We start from the raw sequence: 23,039 nt of genomic DNA, 5'->3' as shown, positions 1-23,039 counted from the left end.
TCGATTGTACCTCTGATCAAGGCCTTTGGCACTGCTTTGGTTCTCTGATGGCCAGACTGGCTGTTCTGTCTCTCAAACCATCAGCCTCTGGGATTTCTTTCCTTTTTACTTCTCCGCTTCCCAGCTCAGTCCCTGGCTTATAATAATTACATGGAATACGTGTTTGCGCAGAATAAATTCTTAAAGTCAGCCAAATCAGAGGTGGGTAATAAGTGTCATCAAAATAATGTTTTCATTCTCTTTACCATTTCACTCTTATTGGCTGTTTCAATAGTGATGATAATTCTTGTGTAACACACATTCATTAGTTGTCAAATACTGTGTTAAGAACTTAATAGATTATTGTTGTGATGACAATTTTTAGGCCCACTTTATAGATGAAGAAACTGAGGCTTACAGGTAATGTGATTTATCCAAATAGGAAACACGTGGCAGAGCTGGGATTTGAACCCAGTTTGTCCATTCTAAGGACCTCAGATCTCAATCCACTGTGATTGTGTGTGTACATGTGTGTTTATATATGCATACATGTGTATATTTGTGCACGCATGTGTGTAGAATACTGTTAAAGCTTTATGTCCACAGAAGTCTTAATCTATTTGAGCCCTTTTGACTGTCTGATATGGAAGTGTCCCTTCTCAGAACCATGTTTTAAATGCACAGATTAAAATATGTAGGATTACAAAGGAAATGAATATTACTGAAATAAGACCAATATATAAAAACAAATCTGTAATTTAGTAACATACGGGCCTTTGTTAAATTAATTAACAAGACCAGCCGTGGATTTAATTACTGTTATTTCAGAATAAGGACAAGCATGAGCGGTATGCCCGGCATTTCTCTTGGCTGTAACAGGATTATGAAAACATCAGATTTCCATCGGTATGAAGGGAACGGGGTCTATTTCCAGTTATCATTTTCTAACTTAAATGTCATACACAGAAACAAAACAAAAAAAGGCATAGGGGATGCTGAACGGCCAGGGCTTTTGTCTTCATTTATAATGGAAGGAAACGCTATATTTCAGTTAGAGGTTGGGTATACAAGGATGCAACAGTTTTCTTAATTTACGTCCCTCAATTCTATCCACGGATCCCCGGTTAAAAACCTCTCCTCTATCTACTAACAAGATTAAAAACAAAATCTCCCTCCCAGACTTCCTCTAAAATAAGCCTCAAATGCTGACCCCTCCCCCCATCAGAGCCAGCCCCCTTAACAAGGACACTGGTGGCCACAGGGCCAAAGCTGGGGTGGGGAGCACAGGTGTGCCTCGGCAGGTGGGTGGCTCTCTTCCAGGATGAGGGCAGGGCTGGGCTCCACGTTCCCTCCACCTCTTCCAGTCAGAGGATTAGCCAGGTCAGTCACCTTGGTGGGCAGCCTCGTGAATCAGTACGTGGAAATGCCTCTTAGTCATATAGCCCAAATAGACGCTACCTTCTTAAGGCAGGTTTCTTATGGGGCATTAGTCAGCTCAGAGCTCTCACCCCATGCTCCTGCCCTTTGGTGCCTCTGACACCAGCACCAGGAAGGAGAGAGCCTGGGGTGTTGAGCTGCCTGAGAACATGGGCTGAGCACAGACAACCGGTCTACCGCCAGTGGCGAGGGGGCTGACGGGGCCGCTGCTTACCAGTGGTACGTGAGAGCTGCCACTAGCCCCCTTGCCTCAGACTTCTCTTCACTCAGTGCCCTGTTTAAAATGCAACAGCTGGGGGCAGAATTGTCGTACTTATTTCACTGTTACACTGTAGAGATGACTGAGGTTGGGAGTGGCTCAGATGTGTGCAGTGCTGAAATCTGAGGGTAGACAGCAAAAGAGGAGGAAGAGGGGTGTGTGTGTGTGATGGGGGAGGTCAAGGAACACACAGAGTGAAAGAACACTGCCATTATTTGGTTCTTCTCTTACCGTCATGTAAAACACATTGCACTGGACTCAAGTTAACATGGCAGGAACCAAAACTTTCTTATTCATTGCCCTGTACTGAGTGCTCAGCCCATAATAGGTACTAAATAAATATCTGCTAAATGAAGAAATGGGTGACTGTTACCCTGTCTTATAAGCAAGACATCCGAGGCCTTGGCGAGGGTAAGTGCCTGGGTCAGATCACCCAGCTGGGGCCAGCGAGCGGTCTCAGCAAAGGGGAGGGCTGCTTTTTGCAAGTGTGGCAACCACACTCCCAAGGCAAATTGTTGCCATTGTCATGACTTTTGCAGACGATGTGACCAGAGTCTATTTATGGCCAGGTCTAAGTTTAGCTACAAAGAGAAGCTCCTGCAGTCTGATACCTTAGAAGCCACCTGTGACGTCAGTGAGCTGAACTTGGTCTTCCACGTTCTAGCACTTAACTACCTATGGGATTTCTGCACTGGGCTGATGAGAGGGCATACCAATAGCAGGAGGCAGTATTATTTTCAGAACGTACTACGCATCCAGGCCCTTTACCTGCTTTATCTCATTAGACTCCTGCTTAAATATAGCACTGTTATTAATTCTCTTTCTCAAATGAGGAACTAGAGGTCCAGAGAGGACAAGCAACTTGGTTGCAGACCTAGGAAATGTCAGAACTACGTGTCACGTCTAGATCTCCACGCTTGCAAAGGCTGCATGTTTAGCCACTTCTCCAAATGGCCTCTGAACCATGTGGCCGAAGCTACGTTCACAGCCAAAATGTTCACCTGACCTTCTGAGCTTTGAAGGTATGAGGGTGACACGAAATCAGGGTACCATGGCCATGGAAGTGACGGAAGAGAGAAGATACCCTTTTCTCCTTCATTCTTAAAAGATGCTGTGAGTCAGTGCATCTCTGCTGTGTCCCATGTAAATTTTGGATGTGACATTTTCCCCCCATGTCCCATCTGCCACGTGAAGGGACTGACCAAGCAGATCACTAGATCTGTCTCAGCTCTTTTATATAATGATTCCTTCACATTTTCTCCAAAGATTAATTTTAAGGACCCCATGTTTTCAACTAGGAGGAGGAAAAAACAATCAGTCCATGCACACATCATGTGGATTTGAAACAGCCGCCATGGGCTGGACCGTGGCACTAACTTTGTCCTTCAGAAGAGTGACTTGCCAAATACAGCCTTTGGTTTCTTCTCCCTCGGCAATCTTATTTCCTTTTAAAGCATGTCCTGGTGGGGGCTTGGGCTGTTTTGCTTGGTCCTGATTCCCGTGTTATTGGGTAGACCGTGAGTCAGGCTGACCAGGCACGTAGAGATACACATTCCAGAGGCCAAGCTTATCCCCAGGATAGAATTTCCTGGAAGCTCTGGAACTTGGATCTCTAGGATTTTTTTTTTGTCAAGTATCATTGCTTCTTCAGTAATTTCTGGATAATATTGTATGATTCTTTAGATTGTCTCTCTACCAGCTTTCTCTCTAGACAGTTCTATCAGACTTCTAGAAACCCAGGAAGGGAGAAATCCAGAAAGTCCTTCTTCTCTACCTGGGAAGTAGCTTTGCCTTGGCGTGGGTGATGGTATACACCTGGCCGTGGCCAAGAACTAGCAGAGAGGCGCAGATGCCTGGTAACCTTTGGCAAATGCTGGGCCATTCCTGAATCACACTGTCAATGTGTAGGAAGACCTTGATCTCTGTGTGAAGCCTGTAGTAATAATCCTAGTCCTTCACCAGATTTCTGCTTCTGATGAAAGCCTCTGGTTTCCTCCTGTAGCGGAAAGAGCTTCAGTTTTGGAATCGGAGAAGACCGGGTATGAGTTCTTAACTTGTCATCATATGATCTTAGGCAAGTCATTTAAACCCTTAGCGTTCATTTACTCATGTGTAAAAAGGATATTAATATTTTTGCACAGTAGTCCTAAAGGTGAAGAGAGATAGGATGTGAGAAGACGTCAAGCATCCTGAGTGTACTCAAAAGACATCTCTCCTTCCTTTCTTGTGCCCTTCCCCAAACTTGTCCATCCTAACAGAGAACAGATGAGTCTTCCTGCAGATCCTTAGGGGACAAGAGCCCAAATGGATGATGAAAGTAAGACCAGCACATCCTTTCTGAGAAAACATGTAAACACGTCTCATATAAAAGAGCAGACAGTGAGCAACTGGATTTCCACATCAAATATTTAGGCTTGATACGAAATACAAGTTTCTGCCACTAAGAGAGTCTTGGCCCACATAGAAGACCTGACTTCTTGTTTTACTCTTTCTAGAAAAGCTATCTAGACAGCATTTCTGGAGCATCTGCAGATCTGTGCCATGGATATGTGCTCAGCTCCCAGAATGGGTTCAGGATAGCCCCAATGTTGCGTTAAGGAAACAGTTCGATCTTGAGGGTCTCCTGTACAAGTAGCTGGTGGCCCTGCATCTGGTGGAGTCACGGCAGCTGCCAGCCAAATCCTCTTCCTATTAGCAAATGAAAGGGAAGGGGGGATATTTCCAAACAAAGCCACTTAGAGAGCAGCAGCTGTCTCTTCTTTCTGGAGGTCCCGAAAAGCTGTTCCCCAATTCTGCTTTCAGTGGAACTGAGTTTTAGTCCTGTTTTCCCATAATCATGTGTTATTTGGGAGACAGTGTGGTATTCAGGAGAGGTCAGCGGACTGCAGGGGGAACAAAGTCCGGTTCTCATTCAAGGTCGGCCACTTCCTAGGGAAAGTGACCTACCCAAAGTCACCGGTAAGTGCTTGCGGTTACTGTAATGACTCGACCCCCGCCCCAGCCAGAAAACTTTTCTTATGATACATATTTAAATGGTGTCGGATGAACACTGGGGAGATAAGAACTCCCAGGGTCTGTGCTTATCAGGACAGATTTCCACTTTATTATACAGACACTATTTTGAATGTGCAAGTTGGAAGGAAAGATTCTCCTTGCCACAGTCAAATGGAATACCTCTTGTGGAGCCCAGTTGACCCTAGTGCGGGGGGGGGGAGGTGTTACAGGAGGAACTATTCCCTGACTTGTCTGCTCCTGACTTACCCTCACCGGAAGTAGCAGGAGCGGGGGTGGGAAAGGAAGATGCACATGTGAGTCTGTGCACCTGTCCCTCCTTCCTGGTCCCCAGGCCTTTGCTGAATGTAGCCCATTCTTTTTCTCCCTCGTCACCTTTAGTCAGTTAACATGGAGAGAAGATCAAACTACGGGAAGATCCGTCAGGGATACCACGGGATCCAGAGGGGAATACCAAAGTCATTTTTCCCCTGTCCTGCCTGTAGAACTGCTGGTAAGCCCTGGGCTGCGAGAAGGCCTTGGAGCTGAGATGGCTTAGAATAAAGCCGAGAGATGATCTGTGAGGTACCTTTCCCTGCCTTCCACCACCTCAGGGGGTGGATGCATTGGTGCAAGTCAGCTGTCAACTGCAACCCCATATATTCAGACGTGTCTGCACAACATGACAAGCATCTGCAACTTACAAGCAGTGGCTTCAGCATCTGTTTGGGGAGATCTTTAAGAAGGACTTGGATAATTTCTTTCTTTTTCTTTCTTTCTTTTCTTTCTTTCTTTCCTTCTTTCTTTCCTTCCTTCCTTCCTTCTTTCTTTCTTTCCTTCTTTCTTTCTCTCTCTCTTTTTCTTTCTCTCTCTCTTTCTTTCTTTCTCTCTCTCATTCTTTCTCTCTCTCTCTCTTTCTTTGTTTCTCTTTCTTTCTCTTTCTTTTTTTAAATATGGCTCTCTTTGGGCCAAGTTGTTTATACACCTATGGGCATGTATCCAATGGCTTGGCTATTAAAGTCTTTAAGTGACAGCTTAATATATTTCTAAGATGGAGGAAGCCAAGGACAATTCTCGAGGAGCCGTGTTGATGTTGGATTGGCTGGCCCAGGCAGTGTGCCAGCAGTTTTGCACGCGGCAGGAACTGGAGGTGAAAGCAGGAAGGGCTGAATTATGGAGGGGAGGGCAGAGCTGGAGGACAGGAAAGCCAGGAGGGACGTGATGTGGAGAAGCGTGGAGGGGGACGCCCAGCTGAACCTGGCAATGCACTAGGACGAACCATTCTTTCATGCTCCTCTGACATGGTGCTGAGGGGTGAGAAATAGAACCCTCCGGAGCCGGTCCACTGGCACACTCACAGTCAGCAGTGAACGTGCTCTCTGATCTTTTTGTTCTAGTCCTTTCCAAACTCCTGCAAATGGCTCTTTGGCAGCCAAGGGGCCTGTATTCTTACAGAGCCTACTGGGCCCTGGCCCACCTTCTTAGCAATCTCAGAGAAGGGGCTTGACCTGTATGGGTCTCAGTTTCCTAATCTATAAAGTGAAAAGAGCTCTGTGTCTGCTTCCAGGCCTACCATTCCAGCACTCCAGAGTGAAATGCTCAGTGACTGATGACCTCTGTTGTGTAAGCAGATTTTGTATCTGTTGGGCTAGAATGAAGACAAGGTCATCGGTCATTGCTGTAGGTTATCAAGGCTGAGCAGCTGGCTTTCGCTCAGCCGAATGAAAATTAGTTACTCGTCAGACAGGCCAGTCAGCTGAAGAAAAAAGAGCACGTCCCTCATTCCCCAAAAGACTCCTTTCAGCAATCACACACCCGCTGAAATACACAACCACCACTGACAATAACAATGGCTACATCTATTTGCGCTCGTGTGCTGAGCCCTTTGTACGCATCAGCTCATTTCACGATCACGGGCCCCTTGGGAGGGAGATGCTTTTAGTGTCTCCCAATTTTCAGATGAGGACGCAGACTCAGAAGCTTACCCAAGAGCACACAGCTAGTAAGTGGTGGAGCTGGGATTTGAACCCAGATCTGGTTACAAGAATATTAACCGCTTAATAAACAAGAGAAGAGCACATCCACAGTGGTGGCTGATTCCACCAAGAGAAATGGCATTTGGCCTTCCAGGCTTTTTGTTACCAGGGCATGGTGGCTAGTTCCTGATTCTCAGGGAAACTCTCCATGCTAGGAAACCTCTTTCCCAGTTGAAAAACAAATCATGACTCAAGAGCCGCCAACGGGAGCATTCGACTCAGCACAGATGAGAGGACGTAGGGAACTATTTCTACGCCCTGCCACGAACTATGGATGTGACCCACGGCCAGTCCCCCTGTCTGCCCGGAATTGGATAGATGGTCTCAAAGCCTCCTCCAGGTTTGGGATTTTATGTTCTCTCTCTTGAAGACTTTTTTTCTGACTTTCCAGCTGCTAGGGATTCCCTGCAGCGCCCATCCCTTTGGGGGCAGGGCAGTGGAGTCAGCTTGTAGCCCATTTGAAATAATTTCTCATTTTGTAAACAGGTCCCTTGAAGCTCTAAGGGGCTATGAAATTGTTTCAGAATGCCTAAGTGTGATTATGCCTCCTGAAGCCAAATGTTAGAAAACCCCCACTGTTGCAGATTTTGAAAGTAAATTATGCAATAAAAGTTGTGCAGCGTGCTGTTGACGTGATCCAGTGTTTAATCACTGCTGTACAGCTCAGGAAGCACAAGCTTATACAAAAGCAAGTGGCGCTTTCCCCTCGTTCCCTTCCCTTTTCTTGACTTTCTGAGTTGATGACATGGGTTAATCAACCAAGTGGTCATCCTCCTCTGTCACAGTCCCAAAGGGTAAAAAATACCCGCCCTTTCATCTCTACCCACCACATTCTTCCGCTAAGCCTGTAATTGGATCTAAACGGAAAATAAACGCTTTGCAGGCCAAGGAAGTTGGCACTAGAGGGTGACAGGTCGGAGGCTGTGTTCCACCTCTAATCCGGATAATCACACGCTCCCATGCAAAGGAAAGTAAAAGCAAGCCTTCCTCCGAGCGGTGGCCAGGGCTGGTGCTGAGGAGGGGTGTTCCGTGTATCCTGTTTCCCTTCACCCACTAACCGTCCACTAGCTTGTAGTGAAAGCACCCCGAACCATCTGATTTTCCAGTGGACAGTGAGACGCTGCCCCTTTAGCTCTGAACTCTTTTACATTGGCTGAATTTGGGGAGGCAGTTCAGACACACAAATATCCCGGTTGCCGCCACAAGTTAGAAAACAGTAATGCACGAATTGTACTGTCCGAGAACACCACGGTCTTAGCCCGTTCACTTGTAGTTGATTGAGTCCTGCTGTGCGTGGCGTGCTGCATCAGGACAGAGATGAGCGAGAAAGGTTTGTCCTCCAGGAGTTTAGAAAGGTGGGTAGAGAAGTGAGAGCAGTGTGTGCCTGACTCACTGGTGGTAGAAATTACTGGGTATCTTACCAAGGTCTAACATGCGGTGAGAATTCCAAAGGAGGAGAGGTGACTGGTTCTGCACACAGTCTGGCAAATGCAATGGGGGCAGGTACATTCCAGAGAGATGCCCTGATGAAGTCTGCCCTGGTGTACACATTCAGAAGGGTCTCATGCACTCTCTGTATGCGAGTCTGGGGCAGGCCAGCCATGCAGTGGCGTAGCTGTAAATCAGATGCGTGAATCCTGCACCTCTAAGTGGCTGGCTTGCATCTCGGTTCTGACATAGGTTTTTTTTTTTTCCCCCTTCTCATTCTACTCCTGCACGCCCCCCTCCACCCCCCCCCCCCAACGCCTCTGGTAATGGCAAATGTCTAAAGAGGAATTTGCCCTGTAAGACCAAGTTCTCTTTGGGAGATGACCCTACAGGGTACCATCGCTGTTACTGCTTCTGTGAGGGAGGTGGGACCTATCATCCCCCTATGGGAAACAAGGGAACTGAGGCTCAGAAAAGGGACTCGGTCATTGTGATGCAGCTAAGGGGTGGCAGGGCTGGGGTTTCGATGCCAAAGGTTTTCCTTAGGCTCTGCTGCCTGCTGGGAGCAACTCTCTGTGACGCTGGGCCTCAGTTTCTCCACTGGTCTAGGCTGTCTCTCGGCTTCCTCCCAGCTCACAGGTCCTCTAAGCCTCTGGCCTGTGCCCCCTCCCAACTGCCTGCAGGTACGTAAGTGGCGGTGGTTGGAGCTAGGGCACAGCTGCAGGCCCCTCAGGCAGTAATTCACCCGTGACCTTCTGGGCTCCCGGCCAGCCCTTCTTGAAAGGGAAACGTGCAGACCCTGGGGACAGAAATTAGTTCCCGTGTGCTGGAATTGCTGCCACTGCCAATATCACCAACTAAAGAAACGTGTGTGTGTGTGTGTGCGTGCGTGCGTGCGTGCGTGCGTGTGTGTGTGTGTGTCTGAAAAACACAAAACGCTAGGATGACAGCAAAAAGGGAGATTCCTTGTGAGTAAATATAACCCCCTCCCCAAACCTTCACCTCAATCACAGGAGGGGGAAGGTAGGGTCTTTCCCCCCCACTACAGACCAGAGAATTACCATTTCAGAAAAAGTTCTACCTTATTTAAATTTTAATTAGCATCATCAGAGAACTAAGATCCTTGGCAAAAACTTTACACAACGGCCTTTAAGAGTAAAATTTGGAGGGTGTGCCTGTTAGCTCAAACATGTATTCCCAGCTTTTCTATTTTCTGTTAAGTCTCGGAATTTAATGAATTTCCTTCTCCTTACTTCTAGGTAAGCCGCCTCAAACACAGAGGAGAGGGAAACGGGGAAAGAAAGAATCTGGGTAAGTACGGACAGATCGCAGCTCACCTTCTGAACTCCTGGGTTGAGGTCCATGGCCACCTTTGCCATCCTCTTCTGTGGTGGACAAACAGCGCCTGGCTTCTCAGGCAGAGGCGCGAGGGCGCGCAGCGGGGACAGTGGTGGCTGAATGGCCAGGATCGCTGGCCCAGCGCGAGCTCTGCTCGCAGCCCGGCGCGGCGGGGCCCTTTAATTGGAGAGCGGGACTCCCTCTAAAACCTCGCCAGCCAATCGGCGCGGGCGCTCGCGCTTGGCCAGCCAATCCCAGCGCACAGCTCCCCCCTCCCTTCGGTTGGTCTGGGTCCGGCCGGGAGGCTGCAGCTGAGTGAGCGCTGCCCTTACGTCAGTGCGGCCGCGGCCCCTGCCTGCCCGGGCGGCGCACATCTGTCCCTGAGCGGCAGGAATCCGTCCCCACGCCCTTCTCCTTTAAAGGACAATGGGCAGAGGGTGGGGCGGGCGGCCGGCCCCGCGATCCATTCAGGTCAAAAGGGAGAGTGATCAAACAGGAAGGCTCGGGTATTTTTAGTGAGCTGGGTCCAAAAATAAATGCTGAGCTGTGTTCCCCTGCCCACCCTTTCTGCCTTGTGGTAGAGGGGTGGGCAGGTGGCGTTGCAGCAGCTTTGACTAAGCTGGCTAGCTTTTCCCAAACCTGGGCAAGTTTTCCAATCAGCGGAGAGGAGGTGAGATTGCAGTGAGTTGTGATTTGTGTTTTAAACTTAATGTTTGTAAAGTATTATTCTGCCTTTTATAACTTGCTTTCGTGTCAGTCCTCCCCGTTCAGGGAGGAAGAGAACACTGTCCTGATTTTATAAGTGGCAGCATGTACATCTTCACTCCTGTAGTCATATTTTCTCATTGTTGTCTAGTAATCATCTCAGGTATTGCTATTGCTACCATGATAATGAGATGATTGTCACTCCCATTTAACAGAGGAGGGAATAGGATCAGAGAGGGTCACTGGGACAAAGGCGAAGTCTTCAGCAAGGCTTTAACCTGAGAGAGGGAGCCTGAGAGCTCATCTGGGGAGAAGGAACACAGGATAACAAGCCATAAACTAGGAAATTCCTATTTTTTTAGATTAATTGAGTCATGCAGGTCTGGACAAGCAAGATTCCATCTGTGGATTTCTCACATCCTTGGGAGGAAGTCTCTTGCAACATCTAACATCATAAGTCCTAGAATACAAAATCGGCCAGGTCTCACTGTGTCATGCTGTCTGCCTATAACCCACAGCTGTTAAGCCAGTTCCACAGACCTGGGTTCCCAGAGCCATTTTCCCAGCCTAGACAGAGGATTAAACACAGCCCCTTTTCACCTTTTTCCCAGACAAGAGAGTACTCTGTCATGAGGTTTCCGTCCTGTAACCCACATTGGCAGTGCCCCCCTGCTGGAAACCAGGGCTCAAGTGGGCTAAAATAAAACCCGGCTGCAAGAATGCAGGGTGGTTTCAAAGTACGTCGTGTGGGACTGATGTGAGGGGACAGGGAAGCTGCAGGTCACTTTCTAGGGCTTTTTCTCTTATTGGAGATGCTTTCCTTCTTAAAGCCTCCTCCAGTTTGGTTCTTAACACATCATCATCCTCAGCAATCCCGAACCTTGACCCGTGATCCCAAGTTGTGGTTCTTTTTTCACATTCCTGGAAAGGGCTTTCTATCTGTGACTCCTTTTTTCCGAGACGTGGGATGATCTTTTTCTCCTTTCATGGATTTCCGCTCTGATTAGTGTTTGTCTCGCTTGCTCCCACCTGTAGCCCCGACACCTAGCCCATGACTGATGCTCAGAACACATCTGGGGAATGAATGGAGGTTGCGTTCTGGCTTTGAACCAGCAGTGAGCTGGCAAGGTGGGACTGGGAGAGATGGCTCAGTGCCACCCCTAGTCTGGTTTGTCCAAATTTCCTAGGTGGGCTGCATGATTAAACCAGGGTGTAAATTAACCGTGGCTGACGGACGGAAGCCTGGACTGGGAGAGGTTTCCACGTGAATAGCCCTTTCAGTAGCAAATCCTAGAAACAATGGTGTTGAACTGGGATGTCCTGCCAGAAGCCTTTAGACTTCAGAGCTGTGGGAACAGAAGCCAGGAGAATAACAAAGGCAGGCTTTATCCCTTGCAAACTAGGCAGAAGCCTACCCAGTGAAGTCATTTCCCACTCTCTTCCCAGCCACCCTCCCTGCCCCATTTTGAGAAATTATTGTTCCATGGAATAATTTGACTTTTATGAACTGTAACACTGTTTAGCTCCAAAAAAGACAGTCTTCCCCTCTTCTTATTTTTACCCTTGGCTACAGTTTCAATTAAGGAAGCAGGTATTGTGGCTCTTTCTCAGAATATGAGTATCAGAAGCTACTGCTTGGGGGCCTCCCTGGTGGCACAGTGGTTATGAATCTGCCTGCCAATGCAGGGGACACGGGTCCAAGCCCTGGTCCGGGAAGATCCCACGTGCCACGGAGCACCTGAGCCCTCGTGCCACAACTGCTGAGCCTGTGCTCTGGAGCCCGCGAGCCACAACACTGAAGCCCGCGCGCCGAGAGCCTGTGCTCCACAAGAGAGGCCACCGCAGTGAGAGGCATGTACACCGCAGCGAAGAGTGGCCCCTGCTCACCACAACTAGAGAAAGCCTGCACGTAGCAACGAAGACCCAACACAGCCAAAAATAAATTAATTAATTAAAAAAAGAAAAGAAAAAGAAGCTACTGCTTGGATGGCCTTGTCTCTCCTTTCTGGAAAAGAACCTGTCGCAGGCAGAGAGCTGCTCCCTGCTTCCTGTAGTGCTTAGTCTGTTCTCAGTTGAAGATGCTGACTCTGACTCTTTAAATCCTACTCTCAAGCCAAAGGTTCCAGGGGACCTATAGTCAGAGTTTTGACTGGACACCTGGACAGAGTCTTATAGTCCGGACTGTTCTGGAAAATGGAGGCAATAGGGCCCATTATATCTCAGCCTCACTCCATCTCTGGGGTCCTTTTGCTTCTCTTTGGGAGAAAATGGGGTATCTTTCCAGGTTGGAACAGCAAAGAGATCTGATTTCCCCAAGGTTCATTGCTTGGTGGTGCTGGGGCTTATCAGAAGCTTCATTCATCCATCAAGTAGTTTTTGGGGTGCCTGCCTCAAGCCAAGCCCTGTTTTAAGTGCTGGGGACACCCAGGTAAATAAAAGAATTCTTCCCCTTCAGGAATGTCTTGGTCTGATCAATTTCACTGGGGCTTTTTGATTCACAAAGCTCTTATCTTACTTGACCTTCAAGACAACCGTGGTACAATTCTAATTATTCCATAATAATTCTAATTATATCTCTGGGAGAAAATGGAGATTTGGGACAGTCACGGGTTCCATCCAAGGTCATACTCCAGCAGGTGGCAGAGGTGAAATTCAAACTCAGGGCTTTTAGCTCCAGACTGTGTCCTCTGAGTTATCACGCTGCCTCCCATAGTGACTGTCAAGGATTGATTACAGGACAAGAGTCAGCATTCAGAGCAAGGTGATGGTGTCGTTATCCTTGTCATTGGGTTTGTCCTAAGTGGGACTTTTTGACTCTGAGTTTCATGCTCTTTTCACTGTTCATTCATGCATTCAACAAACATTGAGCTGAGAACTCTAATGGGTGAGGCCCTGAGCTGTAGATATGACATAGACTGAATAAGACTGGAAAGGTTCCTGCCCTCATACAGCTTCTATTCCGGTTGGGGGAGACTGGCGTGGAACAGGTGAACAGATCATTAGATGAGGGAACTAAGAATGGCAATGAGGGCCTCAGAGGAAATAAATGGAGGAGTGAGTCACTGGATGTGTGGTTCCTTGAGATCAGGTGGTCCAGGAAGGCCTGACTGAGAATGTGATGTGTGAGATGAAACCTAAAGAGGGAGTTCGAGTCAGCATGGCGATGAGCAGAGTTGCCACAGAAAGAACATTCCAGAAGGATGGAGTCATGAGTGCTAGGACCCTAAGGTGGGCATGGGCTTGATGTGTCTGAGGGATCATAGGGTCATTACAGTTGGAGAGTAAGGAGGGACAAGGAGAATTTGTGAGGAGACCTTGTGGGAACTGGATCACCTTGGATGCTGTTAAGGAGTTTTAATTTTTTTTTTAAATTTATTTTATTTATTTATTTTTGGCTGCACTGGGTCTTCGTTGCTGCATGCGGGCTTTCTCTACTTGCAGCGAGCGGGGGCTACTCTTCGTTGTGGTATACGGGCTTCTCATGGCGGTGGCTTCTCTTGTTGTGGAGCACGGGCTCTAGGCACGAGGGCTTCAGTAGTTGTGGCACGAAGGCTCAGTAGTTGTGGCTTGCAGGCTCTAGAGTGCAGGCTCAGTAGTTGAGGCGCACGGGCTTAGTTGCTCCGTGGCATGTGAGATCCTCCCGGACCAGGGCTTGAACCTGAGTTCCCTGGGTTGGCAGGTGGATTCTTAACCACTGCACCAGCAGCAAAGTCCCAAGGAATTTAAATTTTTTTCTGAGGACAGTAGGAAACTATAGATCAGTGCTTTCCCACTGAGATATAATATGAGCCTCATATATCATTAAAAATTTTCTAATAGCCGCATTAAAAAAGAGTTATAAAAAGGTAAACTATATTTAACCCCATATATCTGAAATGGTGTCATATCCACTTGTGAATGATGTAAAACATTATTGAGATGTTGTATATTCTTTTTCTGTGCTACATCTTTGAAACCTGGTACGTATTTTATACTTACAGGGCGTCCCAGCTAAGGTCAGCTACTTTGCAAACGCTTAATAGCCATGCGTGGCCAGTGGCTACCATACTGGACAGGGTGTTATAGAGCTTTAAGTAGGGGAGTGGCAGTATCTGATTTGCTAGTTAACTCACAGCAAGGACACCCAGGAGTTTCTAATAGAAACTCAGTTGGTAACTAACAACCTCTGATTATCAGAGTGTGAGGCTGAGAGGCTGGGAACCCACAACTGAGTTTCTGGCCTCCTATGTGTGTTTCAAGCATTGAGCTGGGAGGGAAAAGTGATTTCCTCAAAGTAAGAGAGCTAGAAAGAGGCCAAGCAAAACCTGGAACCCAGATCTTTTAGTTCCATGCCAATTTAGAAAATCCCCAATCATCATGGCTCACAAAGATGATGTTTTTACTGTTATAATGTAGCAAATGTGGCTTAGTTGTTTTAATATGCAAACATGCACGGTGGCTTCTATTTGGTTATGATTTTCGTTAACATATTGTTTTCATTAAAAACACCGAACACTTAAGAGTAGGTAGATATCAATAATCTGTGAACCACATAGTATACTTTAATGTGTATTAATTGATATAAATATACCATGAACTGCATCATATATTTTCATGTGTATCAGCTTGGACCATCATTTGTACCATATATATGTGAATTGTTCACGACTTGAATTTTTTGGTTTCTTTCCTGCCATGCTTACAGTAACTTTAATTTTAGAATAACTATGTAATCTTCTCCAGATTTTTGGATGGACTGACTCCTAGATCAAGAAAGGCTTTGCCTGTAAGGCCAAAGCATCTGGATGAAAACAAAACATGATTCTTGGACCCAGCTATCCTCCTGCCTTAGAGCCTGTCTTTGACAGGGACAGTGAAACGCACAAGAAGATCTGTCCATTGCAAAGGAGCACTGGGTCACGAGTCCAGAGCCCCGCATTTGATTCTAGCTCTGCTGAAAGCGGTGTAGCTGCTGTCATCCACAAGGCCACTTGCAACTCAAATTTGTCATTAGTTACTGGGAGCACGTGATCAATTTCCTCTGAACATCAGACATGTATTGCGCCTGATGGTGCGATGGAGCCATTCCCTTCTTTGCCAGGTTGACGAGGGAGTGGAAGGAGCACGAGATTGAGACCCAGAAAATCTCCGTGTGTGTTTCAGCTTCATCACGGGCGTGAGCTCAGTGATTTGGGCAATATATTTAAGAGTGTCTGAGTCCTTGAAAAAAATGAGGATAACAATATTTATTCCTCTTGCCGTACAAGGCATATCTGTACGTTCATCTATAACTATCTGTAGTATCAGAATTCTAAGATGCTGTCCAATGACCCAGGCCCTTATATAATCCCTTCCCCGTGAGTGTGGGTGGTACCTCTTAACTTGCTTCTAACGAACAGAATGTGGCAAACGTGATGGGATTCCACTCCTGTGATGATGTTGAGTCTTATGGCCACAGTGAAGGGATTTTGCAGATGTAATTAAGGTCCCTAATAGGGAGACTATCCTGTGTGGGCCTGACCTAATCAGGTGAGCTGTTCACAGGAGGAGCCAGAAGTCAGAGACAGAGGAAATCTCTACCTCTGTCCTGCTGGCCTTAAAGAAATGCGCTGCCACGAGTTCCACGTCTGTAAGGAGGTGAATTCTGCCAACAACCACGCGGCAGGATGATAAACGAGTACCGTTGTAAGTTGCTAAGTTCGTGGTGTATTGAAAACCAACATACTATCACCCTCTTCGCTCTTGGATATGGTTAAAAGATTTACTTCTCTGCTACTTCCTGGGGAGAAGATGTTTGGTACCTATTTTTAAAAGAAATACATCTGCTCCCCTCAATTCTTTTTTTTTTTTTTTTTGTGGTACGCGGACCTCTCACTGTCGCGGCCTCTCGCGTTATGGAGCACAGGCTCTGGACGCGCAGGCTCAGCGGCCATGGCTCACAGGCCCAGCCGCTTCGCGGCATATGGGATCTTCCCGGACCGGGGCACGGGCCCGCGTCCCCTGCATCGGCAGGCGGACTCACAACCACTGCGCCACCAGGGAAGCCCACCTCAATTCTTAACGCTTCCTGGGGCAGGAAGTTACATGAGTGTGGCCTTTGGAAAGCAGCATTTACTCTTACCAACGAGAACTTTCTAGTTATGGTCCTGGCGGACTGAACCTTTTCCACATATAATTTCCATAGGTGTAGTATTTACTGCTACCTTCCGTCTATCCATCCTCGCTGTGTGCGCGCGTGCGTGTGCGTGCGCGTGTGCGTGCGCATGCGTACGTTTGTGTGCTCGCACGTGTATTTGCGTGCGCGCGCGCGCATGCGTGTATGTGCGCAGGTGCGTTTGCGTGCGCACGCACGCATGTGTCTGCGTGGTAGGAAGGAAGTGAACAGGTGCTCGGTGTTTTTTCTGTGCCCGTCAGCGTTTTATGTGGTTAAGCTTTAAGACCACCCCAGGTGGTAGCTATTGTTAATCCCATTTACAAATGAGAAAATGAAGCTCTGCTGTGTTATGTGAGCTGCTCAAGCCTCAGGGCTAGTTGGGATCCACACCCAACACGGATCATTGAGGAGATGCCCGGCTTCGGGGTAAGGGCTCGGCCTGGACGATGGCGTAGAGATAGGACTCCTGACAGCTGGGGATCATTTTGGATGTTCCCTGTGACCCCTCCAGAGCCCCTTTTCCTGTCGCCTCCAGCTCTGGGCCTGGGAGGCCGACCCGCGTTCTTCATGCACAGCTCAGCCAGCGCAGGAGGCCCCGGTTCGAGATTAGAGGTGGGTGTCTTAAATCTCCCCGCTTCTTCCCTATTGGCCTGGGTTTTGGAGGTGGTCGTGTTACTCCACCTGCAACCACAGCTCCTGTCAGCCTGGGGACAGCTCTCTCCCTCTGCCCCTTCAGGCTGGGCGTGGTCCCTGCCTCCTGTGGTCGCTGGCCCCGGGATGCTTGCTTCTCCCAAGTGGGTTCATGGAACGGTGCTATTTTCTCCCTCGTTGATTTGCCCTTTCGTTAAACCCCCTTCAGTTCCCCCTTCGAGTGTTTCCAGCTAGCCCCCTGACCCAGAAGCTAAAGTGGGCTTTAGAGAGGACCCCTTCCCTAGGTTGTGGCGATACGGGCTGCCCTGTGGTCTCCCACGTTGTCGTTTTGGCTCTTGGCATGTGAGTTAGTTAAAAGAATCTGAGGCTTAGCGATTAATTAGAATAGGAAAACCAGATAGAGATGCTAGGAAAGGCAAGACAGAAACTTGGCAGCCTTCTCTTGGGCAGCTCTGCCGGCTGCTTGTGAGTCTCGAGGAGAAGACTGACCGTGGAGTGTCTTCGGCTAGTGATGGTGACTTGAGGTCTCTCCCTCCCTTGTGCCTCGGTCCCCTGGTTTCTGAAAATGGCTTGAGGAGTGAATGCGGGGCTGTGTGCAGCAGCTGGGTCTGGGCCCCGATGGCCCTTCCAAACGTGAAGCATTCCCGTGCCAGGCCCCAGCGAACAGGGTGCTCGTCTTGAGTATTTGAGGATGAGGCTTGTGCGTGAGACACTGGGGAACCTGGAGCAATTTGCCGAGTTGGACCCTCTTCCTAAACTGGAGTCACTGGAATTTGCTGACCTGCGTGGAGTTTGCAACCAAGCGGTAGGTAGCAAAATATTGATGCTTGTGTGTGGCCTGGCACACTGGCCCAGGGTGTTGATATGACTCACTAAGGATTAAGGGGCAAACGTGCAGCTCTGAGTTCCTAGCCTGAGAATGATTGTGATCTTGGGGGTAGGGGGGTCCTGGGAGGGGTGGACGAGCTTGCAGGGGGTGGGGTGGAGGATTTACAGTGGCCTATCCAAGGGGGAATTCCCAGCTTCGAGGGATGTGCTCAAGATAATTGGTCCAAGTGCCCTTTCTGAGCTCGCATCAGCACAGCTCTGCCAGGCTCTGTCCCTGAGCGATTTCACTGCATCCTCCCAACACCTTCCTGAGACGGTGGTCTTGTCCCCCTTTTACAGTAGAGCAAACTGAGCCCTAGGGACGTTACATAATTTTCCTGAGGTCACATAGCTGGTTGCAGAGCCTGAAATTGGACCCACATGTGGCAAACTCCAAAGATGGTATGAATAAAAACTACAGAACAACAGCTAAAGCAACAGCAACCATTTCTTGGGCTGTTCTCCATGTGTCAGGCTAAGTTCATCACATTTAATTCCTACGGTGTAGGGTCTGAATCCCTAGCATAGACATAAAAAGCATTTCAGCCCTCTGTGCCCACAACACACACTTAAAACCTGTGGTCCAGTTGTAGGTAACCCTCAACAAGCTAATTATCGCAACTGTTTAGAATAAAATCTATTTGAGAATAACTTTAACGCCCCAGATAATGGGGAAAATCAGGCCTGTTCGACCCATCGTGAAATCTCTAATGAGCGAGAGGTCGGGGGGAGCCTTGTAGCACCGCGGTTTCCCAGGAGAACTTAAGGAACAGAGAGGAGATAAAAATCAGTATAGTTAAAGTAGTCATTAACATCCTTCCTCATCATCGTGTTTTCCGTTCTGTCTGCCATGTTGGCATTTTAATTTTCCAAAGCCTTGTGAACCTGTGTTACCTGGTAACATCTCCTCATGGGATGTTGAAATCATTCTGTACTCTGGAAAAAAATGGTGACGGTGCTTTTATATGTTACCTTTGAGGGCAAAGTTGACACATGTGGGTTTCGTTCAGATTGAAATGCCTGACGTCCTGTCTATGAACCTGCATTATTGGCAATTTGGAACCAGTTTTGTAGCTTGGGCTGTAGGCCAAAATTAGACTGAATTGTGAAGGAGGTGATTTCTGGTTTGATCCATTTCGTGTTTCTTGTCTTTCCTCAGTGATTATAAATTAACTTGTCTGAGCAGCCCGTTCTGACCTGCTCCCTGTGTCTTATTCTACGCTGCAGACTTGTCATTCCTTTTCTGCCCTTCACAGCCTACCTGTCCTCAGTGCCATGCTCTCAGGGCTCTGCTCAGTCATCCCCTCCCTGGGTTCAGCATGTACTTTGGAGAAAAGAGGGATGGTTTTGAAATCAGGCATATCTGAGTTTGAACCAATTATTAGCGATGCAGCGTGGGCAAATGAACTTCTCTCTTAGATTGTTGTAGCTGTAAGATGGAAATGAGGAGCCCCACTTCAAGAGGGTGGTACCCAGCTTTAGTAAGGGAATGTGCCCAATCCATTGCAAACAGTACAATGTACTGTTGTACAATGTACAATCCCAAGATTCCTGTCTCTTCTAACATCCACCCAATTCTTCCTTGTTTATCACAAGTAGGGTCAGCATAATGGTTCCCCATGATTGCTTCCTCTGTCCTGAGAGAGATGAAACTACTGCTATGGACCGGTTCTGCAAAGATTGTTTTACTTGCATGCCTGCGGCAGATGGTGGTCGGGCGCACACAAGGGTGACATTGTCAGATGCTTAGTGAGCATTTCCCCAGAGCCAACAGAGGGACTGGGAGTTGGACAGGACCTCCAAGGTACCCCGTCCCCACTTCTGTGGCACCCACGAGGGTGTTTCCTGCTGTGTGCTTGAATGCTTTCCGTGTCCAAGAGCGCATTCGCTGACCAGAGAGTTCCAGCAGTTTTGGACAGCGCTCACTGTTAGGAGGGGCTTGGTTACCTTGGGCTGACATCTGCCTTCCAGGATGTCACCCATCTGTTCTTTCCAGCCTTTGGAATCTCTTTGGAGGGCTCTCCTTTTCTCACGTGTTGACGGTTGATCTATTAGAAAACTGTGGTCCTGTGTTCAGTTCTTCCCCTTCTCCCCTCCAGATTTTAGGTACCACTTTATCCTGCCTGAGTTTCATCCCACCCTTCTATTCCACTTTGTCGGCGGTCACCCTTCCCTCCTATCTCGGTGGGCTGTGGTGCAGCCTCTAGAGGGGTAGGTGCACCAGCTTTGATATTAGACAGATTCGGGTCAAATCCCTGCTTGGGCACCTACTGGGAGCCTCAGTTTACCTATCTGTAAAATGGAAACAATAATACCAATCTTACAGTACTGCCACGCAGGTTAAATGTGCTGATGTCTAGAAAGCATGCTGTCTAGCGCCTGGCATGGAGAAGGTGTTTGATACCTGGTGGCTATGTAATTATTATTTAATTATTATGCAGTTACTGTTTGCTTAGTTTCAGGTAGGTAGTCATCATGCTTCATTCACTTAAAATCTTCCCAGGGCCCCTTAAGGTTTTGCTCAGCCTGGATGTGGGGGTCCTTTCCTCCATCACAGCAGGAAAATGGCCTTAAGTAAGTGTTTCAGTTATTTCGTTACAATCACAGATTCTCAGGAGGATAGGATAGTCAAAGTACCATCCAATGGTCATTTTCAGTCTGTTAGTTTGAGGCAGGTTATCATTTAAAAACAATTTGCATCTTCTCTGGCTAACTGTGTATGTCCTGAGAGGCCCTCTGGGAATGCAGCGCAACGTCCAGACGTCCGTGGGCAGAATTCCAGAGCTTCTGAAAGATGAGCGTGTCCTGTGGCTGATGGACAAGGTATGAAGACACCAACCCCCCCCGATGGAGTCCAGCAAGGCCTTGCCCCTGAGCTGCCTTTCTGGAAAGACTGGATGAGTTCACCCAGAAGAAGGGGTGGGCGATTTCAGGGAAGATTCTTCGTTTTCAGAAATTAGTCACTGAAAGATCTGGGGCCTGCTTCCTCTTGATTCTCCCAGTTGTTCTCACAGCCCAAGACAACATCGTTTGGCCATGATGTCATCTGACACAGATAGACACGCCGAGGCCAGACGCTGTCAAGCAGATCCCGGGTTATGATGGAGTGGGGGAGGGATGTGCAGTTTGAGGGCCACATGAGTGTGGAGTGAGTAATGTTTTCCAGTAGGGTATTATCACCCGTCCCATCACTGATAGCAGGGAGGAAGAATTGGACTCCTTAAGATACTGAAAACCAACTATTTTATATCCCCCCAAAGATCGTACTTGTCCAAGTTAAAATCCTGTATTTAGTAGTCTTGTGTTTTGTCATGCTAGGAAGTATTTTCAGATCATCCGTTGAATGTAGATGATTAATTTCAGTCATTCATCTGTTCATTCATTCATTCAGTCACTCAGTGGGTCATTCAGTCTTTTGGTCTGCGGTTCATTTGGTCACGTGGTCTCATTCCATGGATCCATTGATTTTGCAGTCTTTCAGTCATTCGACAAACAACCATTGCACATCTCTTTCTGTACCGAAAGCTCTGCTGGGTGTGGGGCATGCAGCAGTGATAAAAAAAATTCACAGGATCTACTGTCCTGGGGAAGACAGATGTTAAACAAGCAATTACAGCAAAAGGTGATGAATGGGGATCATGGAGATAGGAAAAACATGGGCCCCGAGGGGAAGAAGATCAGTTTGGCTGGATATTACAGTTCCCTATTACCTAAAACATCAGATTCCAGTGGCTTAACTTCCAGGGTGTCTAAATAAATGACTCCAGACAGTCCTCCGTTAGAAAGAATCAGAGCTCGCATTTATGAAACTCTTGGTATGTGGCCAGGTACTGAGCGAAGTCCTTTACAAAGATGGTCATACTTAATCCTCCCAATAACTCTGAGTTAGGAACTCTAATTATCCCCATTTCACAGATGAGGAAGCTGAGGCTCAAAGAGGATTAGCAACTTGTCTGTAGTTGCACAGAGTGAAGTGACAGAACCAGGATTGAACCTTGTTCTGTCTGCTCCCAGAGCTCATGGTGATAACCATAGATGCTTTTTTCCTCCCTGTGCCCAGGAACTGGGAAACCTGTAACAAAGGCACAGAGAACTCAAGGCAAAGAGAGCCTCTGGACCTTCCTAGCTTACTTCCAAAGAGCCAAGCGGTCTGCAATGAGGCTGGCAGCCCACGGGAACAAGAGCAAGAACTTGGGGTGACCAGGTCAGAGGGCATCTTGGTGTGAGCTGTGTTCCTGCCTCCCAGAAGGCATGAGAACGCTTTGAGGGAAGCTACATGTAAGAGTAGAAAGACCTTAGGCAGTGCACCCCAGAAATAACTCAATGTTATGCTCATACGTGCATTTTAAGTGTAGCTAGAGTAATACAAACTGAGTTAAGAACCTACTGCCCACATGACATCTTTATTTGGTTGTAAAGCACTCCGTTATATGCACTCGCTTTCCTTTTCGATGATCAGAAAAAGAAAATGAGTCAGTCATTTTTGCATAAATAGGTCCTCTATTTCAAAAGAAAATAGTTTTCTTAGAGAACATAGCCTTCTTTCTATTTTTTCTCTCTCCTTATGTCCCCTCGTCCAGTTCAGTAATAAATATCTCCCGTCCAGATGTTAGATGACTGTGAGCTAATTTGGAAATCTTCATGCTTAATTTAGAAGTGATTCATCTGCACATCGAGTAGTACCTAAGTTTGGCCCGGGATGGCGATAGTTGTAGCAGTGGTGGTGATTCAGGCTTGCCAGTGAGTGGTCAGCCTTCTATCACTCGAGATGTGACTGAACTGCTGTGATGACTCAGCTTGAGTCTGTACAGTTGTGAATATGATGGTGAGCGCGCTCAGCAGCTTCTCTTGGTGTCCCCCACGTGGTCTGAGCTGACTCTGTGCTCACAGGGGCATATTCTCAATGGAGGCATGAGTGAGTCATGTTTCCTCGTGTCTCCCTGTCCTTTCTGTTCGGTGTCTGCAGTTACCACAGGCTTAGTTCATCCATCATCCCTTCCCCAAAGGGATTCTTTTACCCGATGTCTCATTATCATGAAAGATGGTCCATCATTAGAGAGGGATAAATTTGGAGTCTGAGATTAACAGATACACACTACTGTATATGAAAGAGATAAACAACAAGGACCTACTGTATAGCACAGGGAACTTTATGTAATATCTTGTAATAACCTATAATGCAAAAGAATCAGAAAATGAATATATTCTTTTAGGT

General features: G+C 47.6%; 1 protein-coding gene across 1 annotated transcript in view; it reads right to left on the bottom strand.

Moving 5' to 3' along the window:
- LMCD1 (LIM and cysteine rich domains 1) overlaps window positions 1-9,606 on the bottom strand; it is a 57,850-nt gene extending 48,244 nt beyond the window's left edge. Inside the window, exon 1 of the mRNA XM_060022961.1 lies at window positions 9,468-9,606. Coding sequence (XP_059878944.1) covers window positions 9,468-9,509 — 42 coding nt within the window. The 5' untranslated portion in view covers window positions 9,510-9,606. The remainder of the gene's footprint in view (window positions 1-9,467) is intronic.
- Window positions 9,607-23,039: the final 13,433 nt, after the last annotated feature.

Source organism: Delphinus delphis, chromosome 10 (assembly GCF_949987515.2).
Source record: "Delphinus delphis chromosome 10, mDelDel1.2, whole genome shotgun sequence".
NCBI classification, from domain to species: Eukaryota; Metazoa; Chordata; class Mammalia; order Artiodactyla; family Delphinidae; genus Delphinus; species Delphinus delphis.
The sequence above is the reverse complement of the archived record's forward strand: the minus strand, read 5'-3'. Positions and strand labels throughout refer to the sequence as shown.